Source organism: Erythrolamprus reginae, chromosome 2 (genome assembly GCF_031021105.1).
Source record: "Erythrolamprus reginae isolate rEryReg1 chromosome 2, rEryReg1.hap1, whole genome shotgun sequence".
NCBI classification, from domain to species: Eukaryota; Metazoa; Chordata; class Lepidosauria; order Squamata; family Dipsadidae; genus Erythrolamprus; species Erythrolamprus reginae.
Window position 1 is genome coordinate 138,058,484 of NC_091951.1, and position 16,534 is coordinate 138,075,017.

The 16,534-nt window shown below is 41.5% G+C and overlaps 1 protein-coding gene across 5 annotated transcripts in view; it reads left to right on the forward strand.

Moving 5' to 3' along the window:
* The window catches only part of ADGRE5 (adhesion G protein-coupled receptor E5), an 87,630-nt gene that overhangs the window by 21,080 nt on the left and 50,016 nt on the right, over positions 1–16,534 (forward strand). For all 5 annotated transcript variants that reach the window (XM_070739621.1, XM_070739619.1, XM_070739620.1 and 2 more), the window contains exon 2: positions 14,313–14,357. In XM_070739621.1, the coding sequence (XP_070595722.1) occupies positions 14,313–14,357 (45 nt within the window). The remainder of the gene's footprint in view (positions 1–14,312; positions 14,358–16,534) is intronic.

Below are 16,534 nucleotides of genomic sequence, written 5' to 3' on the forward strand. Positions count from 1 at the left end.
TTTCTGGGAAGTTCTCATCCTTATACTCTGGTACATTCTGGAACTTTAAGAAAAATGCCACTTTCTTGATCTCTAGTTGTGAAATGGCTTCCTCAAAGTCCCTATTTACCATCTCTAGTCTGTTCTCGGCGCCAACCACTGATCTCTCTCTCACACACACACATGCTATTAATCTTGTGATTTTGTGCCTTGGGGCTTGCAACCACCGGTATTTTTGCAGTATCCCATTACTGGTGTTTCAGAAATGGCAATGCATTTAAAATAAAGTAGCCTTATGTTGGAAGGATCATTCTGGCTTTCCCCTGAAAGGAATTTGAGCTTTGCCAGCTTCCCAGCTCCTGGGAATATAGACAGAGTGAGCTGGCATGATCAGGGTAAAATAGACTCGTCATCCTATCAATGTTGGACATTTTGAAAATAACAGAAGCCCGTCACCATGGCAAACACAAAAACAGAAAGACATGTTAGCAATTTATTATCTTTGATTTTGATCAAAAGAGGAAACAGTGGCTTGTCTGCAAACTCAATGCACACAAATGTATAAGAAACAACTACATTCATGTTTTCCATTCAGTCATAGAAACATAGAAACATAGAAGACTGACGGCAGAAAAAGACCTCATGGTCCATCTAGTCTGCCCTTATACTATTTCCTGTATTTTATCTTACAATGGATATATGTTTATCCCAGGCATGTTTAAATTCGGTTACTGTGGATTTACCAACCACGTCTGCTGGAAGTTTGTTCCAAGGATCTACTACTCTTTCAGTAAAATAATATTTTCTCATGTTGCCTTTGAGATCTGAAAATAGAGCAGTCTGGGACAATCTCCACTGCATTTTTAAAAAATGTCAGAGGACTTTGCAGGCAGATGGGTAGCTCATGTAAAAGTGCCCTGAGATACTGAGGCTGTTTCATAGGAGCATGAATAATGTTAGCCATGCTTTTAAAACTCTGTATTTTTCAGGAAAATATTTCAGATGTTGTTGAAGTCAGTTGGATTTGGGCAAGCTTAACTTTAAGTCTGTTCAGTATATAATATTTGGAACATTGTAAGTGTGTTATGATACAGCTGTTGTGGGCCACTCACAAAAAAATCCAGTTGATAGAAAACAAGCTAGTGAAGCCAACAACTCTCCCTGATTTTGGGGAAGAGGAACTCTGAATACAACCTAAGGAGCTAAGAAAATGTCATTGTTGAAAACAGCATAGCATATTGTCCGTTTGAACCAAGACACAGGGAGGATGACTATGAAGATTGGCTTTCCAATCGGAGTAACTTTGGTTAATTATTCTTGAACATTTCTTGGTTCCTAATTGGCTTAGGAGCCTGAACCCCATCTCTCACTATTGAGTATAACCAGGGCCGCCATCAGGAATTTTGGGGCCCCATACAGCCTAAGTGTCTGCCCCCCCCCCCCCACTATTTTAAAACTACTTTTTTTAAAGTTTTTAAGAAGATGTTAGATAATCATCTGAAAATAGCTGTAAATAAAACCCGATGTTCCCAGAATTAACTTTATTCATAAGATTATGATAGCAACAACTTGACCTTAGTTTTACTGGAACTATAGAATAATCATATAATAACCGCTGATGTTACAGGCCGTATAACTATATAAAGAAGGAACTGTGAGGATAACAGTTCAAAAGGGACGGGGATGGTGTTTGTTATGTTGTGTTGTTTTGTTGCTTGTCTTATAAAATGCAAATACAAAATTTAAACAAACAAATAAGTATATTGTAAAATGATAGATTATGTACTATCTTATTTTTTTAATGTTTACATAATAACTACTTTTTTAAAAAAAAATCATCTGTCTGAAGTAGTGTAGGATTCCTGTCTAAGCAGGGGGTTGGACTAGAAGACCTCCAAGGTGCCTTCCCACTATTATTCTATTCTAATTATCCAGGGGGTTGTGTAGTTATCAGTGGTATTAAAATAGGAGCTGTTAAAAAAAACCCAAATACAATTTCATATTGCTTCACATCTCAATATCCTTTTCGATCTAGTTTTTACGCCCATCGGTGAACGCAGGTCTGAACGAGCCCGTGGTATCCAAGTTAATTTCAAAGTACACTGCTCAAAAAAAAGTGAAGGGAACACTTAAACAACACAATACAAACTCCAAGTTGTCAATCAGCGTTGCTTCCTAAGTGGACAGTTTGATTTCACAGAAGTTTGATTTACTTGGAGTTATATTGTGTTGTTTAAGTGTTTCCTTTATTTTTTTTGAGCAGTGTAGATAGAGCAGGAGGTCTCCAACCTTGGCGACTTTAAGACTTGCGGACTTCAACTCCTAGAGTTCCTCAGCCAGCGAAACTGCCTGGGGAACTCTGGGAGTTGAAGTCCGCAAGTCTTAAAGTCGCCAAGGTTGGAGACCCTCTGATAATACAGGGATTCTATCGTTGTATAAGTCAGTGTTTCCCAACCTTTTTTGAGCCGCGGCACATTATTCATATTTTCAAAATCCTGGGGAACATTGAAAGCGGGGGTGGGGGGGCGGGCTAAAGAAAAGTTTGGACAAAGAACCCCTCTCTCTGCCTCCCTTTCGCTCTATTTCTCCCTCTTTCTCTCTTTTCCTTCATTCCCTTCTTTCTCTCTCTCCATCCCTCTTTCTTTCTTTCTTCCTCTCTTTTTTGCTCTCTTTCTCTCTCCCTCCTTCTCTTCCTCTGTCTTTCTCTCTCCCTTGCTCTCTCTCTCTCTGTCTCCCTTGCTATCTCTTTCTTGCTTTTTTCTCTCTCTCTTTCACTGTCTTGCTATATGTCTCTTTCTTTCTCTTTGCCTCTCTTGCTATCTCCCTTTCTTTCTCTCTCTCTGTCTCTCTTTCTCTCTCTCTCTCTGCCTCTCTTGCTATGTCTCTCTTTTTCTCTTGCTATGTCTCTCTTTTTCTCTCTCTCTGCCTCTCTTGCTAAGTCTCTCTTTTTCTCTTGCCATGTCTCTCTTTCTTTCTCTCTCTCTCTGCCTCTCTTGCTATGTGTCTCTTTTTCTCTTGCTATGTCTCTCTTTCTTTCTCTCTCTCTCTGCCTCTCTTGCTAAGCCTCTCTTTTTCTCTTGCTATGTCTCTCTTTCTTTCTTTCTTTCTCTCTCTGCCTCTCTTGCTATGTCTCTCTTTTTCTCTTGCTATGTCTCTTTCTTTCTTTCTTTCTCTCTCTCTCTGCCTCTCTTGCTAAGTCTCTCTTTTTCTCTTGCTATGTCTCTCTTTCTTTTTCTCTCTCTCTGCCTCTCTTGCTGTCTCTCTTTTTCTCTTGCTATGTCTCTCTTTCTTTCTCTCTCTCTCTCTTTTTCTCTTGCTATGTCTCTCTTTTTCTCTTGCTATGTCTCTCTTTCTTTTTCTCTCTCTCTGCCTCTCTTGCTAAGTCTCTCTTTTTCTCTTGCTATGTCTCTCTTTCTTTTTCTCTCTCTCTGCCTCTCTTGCTATGTCTCTCTTTTTCTCTTGCTATGTCTCTCTTTCTTTTTCTCTCTCTCTGCCTCTCTTGCTATGACTCTCTTTTTCTCTTGCTATGTCTCTCTTTCTTTTTCTCTCTCTCTGCCTCTCTTGCTAAGCCTCTCTTTTTCTCTTGCTATGTCTCTCTTTCTTTCTCTCTCTCTCTGCCTCTCTTGCTATGTCTCTCTTTTTCTCTTGCTATGTCTCTCTTTCTTTTTCTCTCTCTCTGCCTCTCTTGCTAAGTCTCTCCTTTTCTCTTGCTATGTCTCTCTTTCTTTCTTTCTCTCTCTCTCTGCCTCTCTTGCTAAGTCTCTCTTTTTCTCTTGCTATGTCTCTCTTTCTTTTTCTCTCTCTCTGCCTCTCTTGCTATGACTCTTTTTCTATTGCTATGTCTCTCTTTCTTTCTCTCTCTCTCTGCCTCTCTTGCTAAGTCTCTCTTTTTCTCTTGCTATGTCTCTCTTTTTCTCTCTCTCTGCCTCTCGCTATGTCTCTCTTTCTCTCTCTCTTTCTCTATCTCTCTTTCTCTGCCTCTCTTGCTGTCTTTCTTTCTTGCTCTGTCTCTCTTTCTCTGCCTCTCTCTGCCTCTCTTATATGTCTCTCTTTCTTTCTCTCTCTCTCTCTCAGCTGACTGCAAGCGGGAGCCCTGACGGCGGCAGCTGGACGTGCTGCTGGACACCGTATATGCCAGGCCCGTAGCGCCAGCATGTACGACGTCCAGCAGCACGTCCAACCGCCACGGCAGGGCTCCCGCTCAGCTGAGAGAGAGAGAGAGAGAGAGAGCGCTCCCTCTCGCCGCCGCCATCTCCCCGCAACTGCCAGCGGCCGCTGCAGCCGCCCCCCCTCCTACCGCCAGTGCCCTCCCACCGGGCCACAGAGGACACTTGCCGCCGACGCCAGGAAAGCTCCAGCTGGGCGGGGCGCTGCCGGTACTTCCGTCCTGGGGCTCCCGCTCGCAGCTGTCCCCCGGCTTCTGCTCGATGCCGCGGTTTTCGGCGCTCTCCTGCTGGGCCCCAAAGAAGGAAGGCGGGAAAAAGGCGCGAAGAATGAAGCTCTCCTTCTTCCTGCCTTCCTTCTTTGGGGCCCAGCAGGAGAGCGCCGAAAACCGCGGCATCGAGCAGGAGCGCACCGGTTGGGAAACGCTGGTATAAGTTACAACTGGGTTCTGAAGACCAGCCCCACACGACAACAAACCTCCCTTCTTTTGCTTTGGGAAGGCACCTCGAGTTTCCCTCATGTCCATTCATCCGGGTTATTTTTCTTTTACCGAAGGGAAGCTCTGATTGACGGCGTTAACTCACTGCGGGGCCCCTCTAATCACCGGGCCCGGTACGGGACTTTCAGTAGTACCCGTCTATCGGCGGCCCTGAGTACGTATAACAAGCCAGAAGCATCGTAAGCAGGGTGTGATCTGAAAAATCCTAGCCAAATACTGTAAGCAAATTCCAAGCCATAGAGGCAGGTTAGTGCTGAGATTTTGAGACGGAAAAGGACCCACTGGCAAATAATCATTGATTATTTGCTCTGTGCTACTAATCTGTGATATAATATTTCATAGCATGCAGTATTTATCCCCCCCCCCAAGAAATAATATCAAGAAGAAAAAATATTCTATATTTTGTTCACAGTAATCTGAAAACTTTCGAAATGCTTGCTTGAAACTATGATAAGAAAAGCTAGAGGACACAGGATGCAACAACTGAGATTAATGAGAAGATACAATGAAGGTTTTTTTTTTAAAAAAAACCCTTATATTACAGAAACTTGATGATAGCATAAAAACACATGCCAACACTGTGACTGATAAGACACAGCATAAGTTACAGAATGAAGCCATGATCTAGAATATCTGAAGTGGCCGTGTTTCCATGTGTCTTGGGCTGGTTGGTGACATCTCATGTGGATACCCTACTCTAGGCATCTGGTCTCATTAATCAATCTTGAGAGGTTATGGTTAGCCTTAAACTGACTGGCATTATAAAGTATCCTTCCCCAATCAGCTGGTTCACCAGAAGAGCTTATGTGAGTGAGGGCTAAATGCCAGCTTCCATCCTGTTGTGATGGAGAGAAAATTAGAGTAGATTATCGCTTTAGTTTTCACATCCCCTGTGGCCACTATGGCTGTGAAAAGGCGGTAGAAAAGGTGGAATGACTAAATACAATTTTTGCTTTTTTATTTTAATTTAAAAGGGGCTTTTTAAAATTATCAGGAGAAAAAATACAAGAAATTATCCCTTTGGGGCAGCTGAGAGGGGATCATATTAGATAATTTATAACTGCTTTAGTTATTCCAAATTTGTGTGCTACTACTTCATAAATATAAGTGAGTGGACTGAGGAAGAAGATGGTCTTGTATTTTGGATTAAGAACAGCAATAACATAGTTAAAGTACTTTTTTTTTAAAAAAAATGATTGTTTTATTCTTGGGCCTGTATTTACCTACCCACAGTCTTTCTTCATTGTGGAAATTTGCAATTATTGCAAATAGAGCCATATGTACTCAGCTTTGAGAAGGTACTCAAACATTTTGCGCACTTAAAAACAGTAACAGAACTTGGGAAATATTAAAGTAAAACCTATCTCTGAGAACATGCAGGAAGCATTTTACAAGCCATGGTCTGCTCTAAATGTATTTTACACCCAAGTGGGAAAAAAAAGTGCCTTGCTGTGTGAGACTAGAAAATGTTTCTTAGAAACAAAACTATGCTAATAGTGGTCACCTGTAGATTATGAATATTTCGCGGGAATGAACTCTTGGGTATGCATGAATTAAATAAATTATGTATATAGGTCAGTGATCTCGAACCTTTTTTTCCTTGGGTGCCGAAAGAGTATAGACAGGTGCTATTGTGCATGCGCAAGTGCCGACACCCACAATTCAATGCCTGGGGAGAGCAAAAATAGCTTCCCCCGACCTCCAGAGGGCAGAAATGGCCTGTTTCCAAACTTCTGGTGGGCTTAGTAGGTTCATGTTTCACCCTCCCCAGGCTCCAAAGTCTTCCCTGGAGCCAGGAGAGGGTAAAAGCGCCCTCTCCCATCCCCCAGTAGGCTCTCTGGAAGCCAAAACACCCTGCCAGAGCCTCTGTGCAAGCCAAAAATCAGCTGGACAGCACCCACATGCATGTTGGAGCTGAGCTAGGGCAAAGGCTTGTGTGCCAGCAGATATGGCTCCGCAAGCCACCTGTGGCACCCATGCCATAGGTTCGCCATCACTGATATAGGTGCTTGGTTGACTGAATGATTGAAGAAATGCATGATAGATACAGGGAAATGAAAATATTTTAATAAACCCTTTTGTAAACATTAAAGTCCAAATTATAAATACAAGAAGCAATAGATTGCCACCAACTCAAATATTCAGTCATAGCTTCCTTTTAATATTTTTGCTTATTCTTTGTTAATGTAAACAAATATAACTTACTGCAATTCCCAGTATTCCAAGCCAGTTGGAGGGCAAAATATTGCACAAGGCAAGAATGTAGTAATGAGGTTTGCTAACACAAAGGCTTGGAAAATGAACAGTCCTGATCACTGTTCCCTGTAAGTTTCTTCCCGTGTAGGATTCAGAGGTTTCTGGTGGCTTTTTGACAAGGTCCCACTATATTTATTTTTATATTTATTTTTATTTATTTTTATTTATTTATTTATTTTTATTTATTTATTTTTATTTATTTATTTTATTCTTATTTTTATTATTTTTATTTTTATTTATTTATTTTGACTTCTATGCTGCCCAGTCCTGAAGGGACTGCTGCTCAGACACTATACTTTTCCGTCCACACCAAAGAAAAAAAATTAGAGGGAACATTGGTCCTGATGCAGGGCACACCTCTGCAAAAACCATATATTATCCTTAAAGATTTTCTTTCAAAAAGGAAAGGTGGTATTAAAAATGGTGGGAAATGGTAGAAAGATTGCATAGGGAGAAGGATGTTGCCTGGACATCTAAGTAAGGTAGTTGCCCATAGAACAGAATATCACCAGAGTTGGAAGGGACCTTGGAGGTCTTCCAACACAGCTCTAGCAAGAGACAATGCAGCCATGTGTCCAGCCTCCACTTCCACAGCACCCCCCGAGGAGGAGGGCTGTGTGGACAACTGTTGGTTCAGGAAGATTGCGTGCAGTTGAGCAAAAACATAGCAATTTTGGTCTCTCTGTATCCAATTCCTATAATGTTCTTGCGGATTTAAATAGTAAGGATGTTGGAGATATTAGCAAGGTCCCTCAGGCAGAGAATGAGGGGATGTTCAAAGGGGAAGTTGTCGTAAATGTCACCAAACCATCAAGTGCAGTTAGAAATAAAAAGAAGACACATTTTCTTGTGGGTGATTCGACTGTTAGAGGTGTTGATTTGGGACAGAGCAAGGATGTGGTGAAGGTGCTGAGGTGTCTCCCAGGGGCCACTGCCAGCAGGGACAGGAGGCGGATTACAAACATTGTTGAGGCTGTGAGTAAAGGTAATAACGTTGATGTGGTGGTGCATCTTGGCACAAATGATTTGTCCCAGAGAAATGTTAATGTAGTAAAAAGAGATTTTCAATGTCTAAGTGTGGAGCTGGGTAAAATAACTGATTCAGTGACTTTCTCAGAGGTGTTACCGGTTTGTGGCCAAGAGGATAAAACAATGTGTATCAGAGAGTTTAATGTGTGGTTAAGGCAGTGGTGTAATGCTGAAGGTTTTGGCTATGTAAGTCATGATGTCAGTAGGTGGTCTAATAGGGAGTTGTTTAAGAGGGATGGTTTTCATCCATCATACAGAGGTACCCAGGTGCTCGGTGAGGAATTCAGAACTTTTTTGGACAGGCATTTAAACTAGGTAAAGGGGACAGAGATGTAACTGATGTGGGTGATTTCTGTCCCCGACCAATGAGGATAAAGCAGTTTTTGAAAGCTTATGAAAAGGGAGCTGCAAATGAAATAGATGTAGTTGTTGATGATAAGGGGCAAACTAATAATGAAAATAATGTTCTTCGGGTAATGTGCACGAATGCTCGAAGCTTGAGCAACAAGCTCTGTGAATTAATGGCCATAATATATAGAGATAATTTGGACCTGGTTGCCATAACTGAGACATGGTTTAAGGATTCTAATGAATGGGAAATATCCATACCAGGATATACACTGTATAGGAAGGATAGAATAGAGAGAAGGGGAGGTGGAGTAGCCATTTATGTTAAAGAAAGTCTAAAAACAACACTAATTCAAAATACATGTCAAGATCTGGAGACTCTCTGGATTTGCATGCAAAATAAAGAAGGTTCTATCATTAGAATTGGGGTGATCTATAGGCCTCCAGGGCAATCTGAGGAATATGACAACAAGATGGTGGATGAAATTACCCAAATGACACTAAAGGGAGATTTTGTGGTTATGGGTGATTTCAACATGCCTGATGTTGACTGGAATATCCCCAGTGCCCTTACATGCAAAAGTAAGAATATAGTAGAGGCCTTTACAGGAGCAGCTCTGGCACAGCTGGTTAAGACACCAACTAGAGGGGAGAATATTCTAGATTTAGTTTTTACGAATGGGAATTGGGTTTCAGAGGTCAAGGTGGGAGAAAATTTAGGTTGCAGTGACCATCTATGTTTGTGGTTTGATGTAAAAACTCATTGTGAGCAATCCTATAATGCAACCAAAGTATTGGATTTCAGAAAAACAAATTTTAATGCAATGGGGGAATATTTAGATAATGAATTAAAGGGGAGGGATAAATTGGCAGGAGTGAGCACCCAGTGGACTGTATTAAAAAAGGCCATCTTAAAAGCCACTGGACTGTATGTAAGACAAATAACTAAAGGTAAAAGGAAGAAGAAACCGCTATGGTTTAGCAATGATGTAAGGGCTATAGTCAATGAAAAAAAGGCTGCCTATAGGAGGTATAAAGAGTCTGGAAGTATAGCTGATAGGGAGGTGTATAAAATGAGACAGAAGGAGGCAAAACAGATAATATATGCTGCTAAAGCCTCAAAAGAGGAAGAAATTGCCAAATCAGTAAAGAAGGGGGATAAAACCTTCTTCAGATATATTAGTGATAAGAAGAAGAAAAACTGCGGCATCACGAAGCTTAGCACCGGGAATAATACATGTATTAATGGGAATAAGGAGATCGCTGACCATTTCAATAGCTACTTCTGTTCAGTTTTCTCAAAAGACACCTTACAAAATAATACTATGGAGGGATATAGCATTGCTTCCAGCTGTACGGATTCAGCTCCAGTGATCTTAGAAGCCGATGTCTTAGAAGAACTTGAACGATTAAAGATAAATAAGGCAATGGGTCCAGATGGCATCCACCCCAGAGTTCTTAAAGAACTCAGATCTGTCATTGCTACCCCCCTGACTGATTTGTTTAACCAATCCTTGTTAACAGGAGAAGTTCCTGAGGATTGGAGAATGGCCAGTGTTGTGCCTATCCACAAGAAGGGCAGTAGAGAAGAAGCTGATAACTACAGGCCAGTTAGCTTGACATCAGTGGTAGTTAAAATGATGGAGACTCTACTCAAAAAGAGGATAAATCAGCACCTAAAAAACAATAACTTATTGGACCCAAATCAGCATGGCTTTACTGAAGGCAAATCATGTCAGACTAATCTCATTGATTTCTTTGACTATGTCACAAAGGTGTTGGATCAAGGTGGTGCCGTGGATATTGCCTACCTGGACTTCAGCAAAGCCTTTGATACGGTTCCACATAAAGAGCTGATAGATAAATTAGTGAAGATTGGACTTAATCCCTGGATAGTTCAATGGATTTGCAGCTGGCTGAAGCGTAGACATCAGAGAGTTATTGTTAACGGCGAGTATTCTGAGCAGAGTCAGGTTACAAGCGGTGTGCCACAAGGGTCTGTTCTGGGTCCTATTCTTTTTAATATGTTTGTGAGTGACATAGGGGAAGGTTTGGTAGGGAAGGTTTGCCTATTTGCCGATGACTCTAAAGTGTGCAATAGGGTTGATATTCCTGGAGGCATCTGTAATATGGTAAATGATTTAGCTTTACTAGATAAATGGTCAAAGCAATGGAAACTGCAGTTTAATGTTTCCAAATGTAAAATAATGCACTTGGGGAAAAGGAATCCTCAATCTGAGTATTGTATTGGCAGTTCTGTGTTAGCAAATACTTCAAAAGAAAAGGATTTAGGGGTAGTGATTTCTGACAGTCTCAAAATGGGTGAACAGTGCAGTCAGGCGGTAGGGAAAGCAAGTAGGATGCTTGGCTGCATAGCTAGAGGTATAACAAGCAGGAAGAGGGAGATTATGATCCCGCTATATAGAATGCTGGTGAGACCACATTTGGAATACTGTGTTCAGTTCTGGAGACCTCACCTACAAAAAGATATTGACAAAATTGAACGGGTCCAAAGACGGACTACAAGAATGGTGGAAGGTCTTAAGCATAAAACGTATCAGGAAAGACTTAATGAACTCAATCTGTATAGTCTGGAGGACAGAAGGAAAAGGGGGGACATGATCGAAACATTTAAATATATTAAAGGGTTAAACAAGGTCCAGGAGGGAAGTGTTTTTAATAGGAAAGTGAACACAAGAACAAGGGGACACAATCTGAAGTTAGTTGGGGGAAAGATCAAAAGCAACATGAGAAAATATTATTTTACTGAAAGAGTAGTAGATCCTTGGAACAAACTTCCAGCAGACGTGGTAGATAAATCCACAGTAGCTGAATTTAAACATGCCTGGGATAAACATATATCCATCCTAAGATAAAATACAGAAAATAGTATAAGGGCAGACTAGATGGACCAGGAGGTCTTTTTCTGCCGTCAGACTTCTATGTTTCTATGTTTCTATGAGACCAGTGATGGTGAACATTTTTGCCTTCTCATTCTTCTCAAGATCCTCATGTACAATTGTTGGGCCACTGTGTGACACAGAATGCTGGACTCGATGGGCTTTGGCCTGATTCAGTAGGGCTCTTCTTATGTTCTTATGTTCCTTGGGTGCTGAAAGCACGTGCGTGCATGCCCATACCCATAATTTAATATCCCCCAAACGCCCTGCTTCCTGTGCATGAGCACACAACCCCTGCACACACACTCTCCTATGCATGCATGACCCCCACACATCTGTTTCCTGACTTCCAGTAGGCCTAGTAGGACCATTTTTTGCCCTTCCCAGGCTCCACACGCTTTCTTGGTGCTGGGAGAGGGCGAAAACAGCCTTCTCCTCCACACCGGAGGCTGAAAATGCCCTCCCAAGGACTCTGCGTGAGCCCTGTACTTACCTGGCATCCAAAATGGGCTGTGTGGAAGGGGAGGGGAGGTGTGGGTAGGACCAGCTGAATATCAGCTGGAAGTGCGCATACTGGTGCTGAGCTAGAGCGACGGCTCGTGTGCCCACAAATGTGGTTCCATTGTCACCTGTAGCACATCACAGCTCTATACCATTTTAGACAAATGACTGCCCAGTATCCTCTTAAAAATCTCCAGTGATGAAACACTTATAACCTCTGAAGGTGAGCTGTTCCACTGGTTGATTGTTCTCAATGTCAGGAAAATTTTCCTTATTTCCAGGCTGCTTCTCTTCTTTATTAGTTTCTGTCCATTCTTTCTTGTCTTGCCTTTTGGTGCCTTGAAGAACAGGTTGACCCCCTTGTCTTTCTAGTAGCCCCTCAAGTATCGGGAGGCTGCTATCGTCTCACCGCTTCTTTTCACTAGACTAGACATACACAATTTCTGCACGTTAATTCTTCATACCCAGTTAAAGCTGTGCCCTAAACCTTGCACAAACACTATATAGGTAGTCCTTATCTTACAACCACAATTGAGCCCCAGCATTTCTGTTGTTAAGGGAGACCCATATTATGACTTTTTTGTCACAGTTGTTAAAGAATCACTGTAATTGATAAGTTAGTTCTACGGTTGTTAAGTGAAATTGGCTTCCCTACTGATTTTAATAATAATTAATAATAATTTATTAGATTTGTATGCTGCCCCTCTCCGCAGACTCGGGGCGGCTCACAACAACAATAATAACAGTATACAATGTAACAAATCTAATATTAAAAGAAAGTATCTAAAAACCCATCATTTAAAAAAAAAATGCTTATCAAAAGGTTGCCAAAGGTGATCATGTGACCTTGGGACATGGCAGCCGTCATAAATATGAGCCAGTTGCCAAGCATCTAAATTTTGATCACATGAACATGGGAGTGCTACAAAGGTTGTAGGTGTGAAAAATGCCATAAGTCACGTTTTTCAGTGCTTGTAAATTTGAACAGTTACTAAATGAACCATTGTAACTCAAGAACTACCTGTAGTATTTTTTCCAAAACTTGAATATTGTGCCAGGAGTTACTAAGGCACATCAGCCCCTGATGTTGTTCTACCTACGTCAAAAATATTTGGCTTTCAAGTAGCAGAATATTTGGGTTCTTTCCTAATACAGTGAAACCTTGTCTTACAAACTATATTGGTTCTGGGACGAGGTTCTTAAGGTGAAAAGTTTGTAAGACGAAACAATGTTTCCCATAGGAATCAATGGAAAAGCGATTAATGAATGCAAGCCCAAAATTCACTCCTTTTGCCAGCCGAATCCCAGCAGCCCGTTTTTGCGCTGCTGGGATTCCCCTCCATGGGAAAACCTACCTCCCGATTTCTGAGTTTTTGCAATGCTGCAGGGGAATCCCAGCATCGCAAAAAGGAGCGCTTCGCTGGCAATGGAAGTCCAGAGGTGGGGCTTCCCAGCGAAGGGAGCATCAGTGAAATCGCAGCATCACAAGAACACCGAAGTCCTCGAAACCCCACATCCAGACCTCGAAACCCCACATCCAGACCTCGAAACCCCACATCCAGACCTCGAAACCCCACATCCAGACCTCGAAACCCCACATCCAGACCTCGAAACCCCACATCCAGACCTCGAAACCCCACATCCAGACCTCTGTGTTTTTGCGATGCTGCAATTTCACTGAGGCTCCCCTCGCTGGGAGACCCCACCTCCGGACTTCCATTGCCAGCGAAGCACCTGTTTTCACACTGCTGGGATTCCCCTGCTGGGATTCTCCTGCAGCATCACAAAAACACGGAAGTCCGGAGGTGGGGTTTCCCATGGAGGGGAGCCTCAGCGGAATCCCAGCAGCACAAAAACGGGTGCTTTGCTGGCAATGGAAGTCCGGAGGCGGGCCATCCCAGCAGCGGTGGTGGGTTTGTAAGGTGAAAATAGTTTGTAAGAAGAGGCAAAAAAATCTTAAACCCCGGGTTTGTATCTCGAAAAGTTTGTATGACGAGGCATTTATAAGACGAGGTATCACTGTATAAGGCAACCCTGCCCATCCACCTACCTCAGTTAAAATTGAGAGGATTCTTTTAGAGAGAAAAAATGGTGCTACAATACGCAAGGCCCATACAAGTAGCTTTTTTGATCCCACATTATTCATAACCTCCTAATGTGGAGAAATGCTCCGATATCTCTGAAATCTCCATTTCTGTCATCTGTTTGGTATTAAGTCAAAGAGCTGGCATTTTCGAGCAACAGTAAACTTGCTTGTGGCAATTGGCCAGTTTCAAACAAAGTGATGTGAGAGATTCTAGGTGAAACTTAATAGCTTTCCTAGAGCCCTGGAAGACAAGAAGTTCAGTCAGGATGTAAGAGCCAGGGCACTGTGCATAAAGAGCTTTGATGCCTTTGAAGGAAATATTAGTGTGCGATCCAGTGCCTCCCCATCTTTACTTCTGCAAACTGGAGATGAAGGATGAAGTAGTCTAACACAGAGTTTCCCAACCTTGGCAACTTGAAGTCCAGATATCTTCAAGTTGCCAAAGTTGGGAAACATTGGTCTAACATACCTGAAGGGGTGGGGGATTGGGAATGGTTAATTTGTGGAATAAGGCATTCCCTGACTCTATATTTTCTCTCTCTTTTTTCAGGCCTTCTCATTTTTCTTTTTCAATCAGTTCTGCTCCAAAATCAAGGTAAGCTTCTCTCGTATCAATACATTGTTGGAAGTGTTTAGAAATTTAAACATTTAAATCCACTGTCTTTAAACAAATGTGCTTTTTCTTGAGTAAGTGTACCAAAACAGAAGTGCAAAAGTATTGATTACAAAATAACATCAGGGTGGAAAAGAATCTTAATTCTTTAAGTCCAAATATTGGTTGACCTACGGCTGAAATTCCAAAAGCAAGAGCTATTCAGTCGCATTCGGGAGGAAAAAAAATCAGCTTATTCAGACCAAGAGATGCTGAAAGCAAAAAACAGTGGGAGCATGTCTTATAAAAGCAAATGAATTCATGTAATTATGCACCCTTGGAATTTTGTTTTCGTTTTAGACATTTAAAATGGCTATCTGGTTGGTGTTAAGTATCACAAGGAGCCTAAGCATGACACATCTTCAAGAGAGAAAACCATGGCTTTCTGCACAGTAGAGATGAAACTGGTTAGCTCCATTTAGAGCAACAGGAAAGGAGAAGGTGGGGAACCAGGGTGGAAGCTGACTAGTGTTATAAAGATGCATGCTAGGTAAACTTAATAACTCAGAACCAGAGATGAAGCCTTGTGCAGAAGCATTCAGTGGTTATCAAGACTTCTTGGTTAAACCTGGATAATCAACTAAACATGAGCCAACAATGTGCAGCAGCAGCCAAAAAAGCCAACACCATCCTAAGCTGCATCAACAGGGGAATACACTCCAAGACCAGGGAAGTCTTAATACCACTCTACTATGCTCTGGTCAGACCACACCTGGAGTACTGTATTCAGTTCTGGTCACCACACTTCAAAAGAGACATTGAAACTCTGGAGAAGGTGCAGAAAAGAGCAACCAAAATGATCAGGGTCTAGAAACCAAGACTTACGAAGAGAAACTGCAGGAACTGGGCATGGATAGCCTAGAGAAAAGGAGGGCCAGAGCGGACATGATAGCAGTCTACAGGTATACAAGGGGTTGCCACAGAGAGGAGGGGATCACTTTATTCTCCAGGGCACCGGAGGGCCGGACGAGGAACAACGGCTGGAAGCTGACCAAGGAGAGATTCAACCTGGAAATAAGGAAGAACTTCCTGACGGTCAGAACGATCAACCAGTGGAACAACCTACCAGCGGACGTTGTGAACTCCAATACTCTGGACATTTTTAAGAGGAAATTGGACTGCAATTTGGCTAGGATGCTATAGGGTTCCTGCTTAGGCAGGGGGTTGGACTTGATGACCCACATGGTCCCTTCCAACTCTAACAATAAATAAATAAGTAAATAAGTAAGTAAGTAAGTAAATAAGTAAGTAAGTAAGTAAGTAAGTAAGTAAATAAATAAATAAATAAATAAATAAATAAATAAAACTGTTTGTAAAAAGCTTTATAAGACTATCAGTTAAAACAGATGGAACTGTAAATCTGTCTACTTGGCTTTTGCAATACGTTCAATATTGCAACTTCTTGACTCAAAAGTTTTAATTCTGAAGATGTGCTTCCTTCTCTTGCCAACATTTTATTTGCTATTCACAAAGTTAAAGAAATCCAGACCTCATCCTATTTATGCACAGGTAACTAATTTCAGTAGCCTACTGTATTCTAAGTACATCCTACATCTTATAAATTAACAATATTTTGTGCAAGTAAGACATACGTTTGGAATATGCCTAAAACCACTTAGAGATGGGAAGATAGCATAAATCAATATAAAATAATAAGAGCTACATACAATTACACTGTTGTGTTTAAATTTTAACAGTTAATTGCAACAAAATTGTTGATAGAGAGGGCAGACATTTGCTAGGCTATTATGGAAATATAATTTTGAAACCAATTTGCTTTTAAGGGAAGACTTAGATAAACCTGGATGTCTTTACTCTTGAACTATGAGCCATGTCCTTTCAAATGACTAAGGAATTTTTTTTTACACATTATAAATTTTACTTCTGTTGCCCCAAACACATTTTCAGGATTTGCCAGACATTTTAGGCATTCATGAGGTATTGAATGCCAACACAGTCAATTTATTTCACTGTCAGGGTTCCAAATATTATCCAAAACTAAATCAGAGTCCAAGGCAAAGTATTTCTCAATATTCCAATTTATGCAAAGAGCCATGTTGGCACATCTGGGAGAAACCTGACTCTGAAGTCCCAGGGGTTTCTCTACCCAGTTGAAAGTT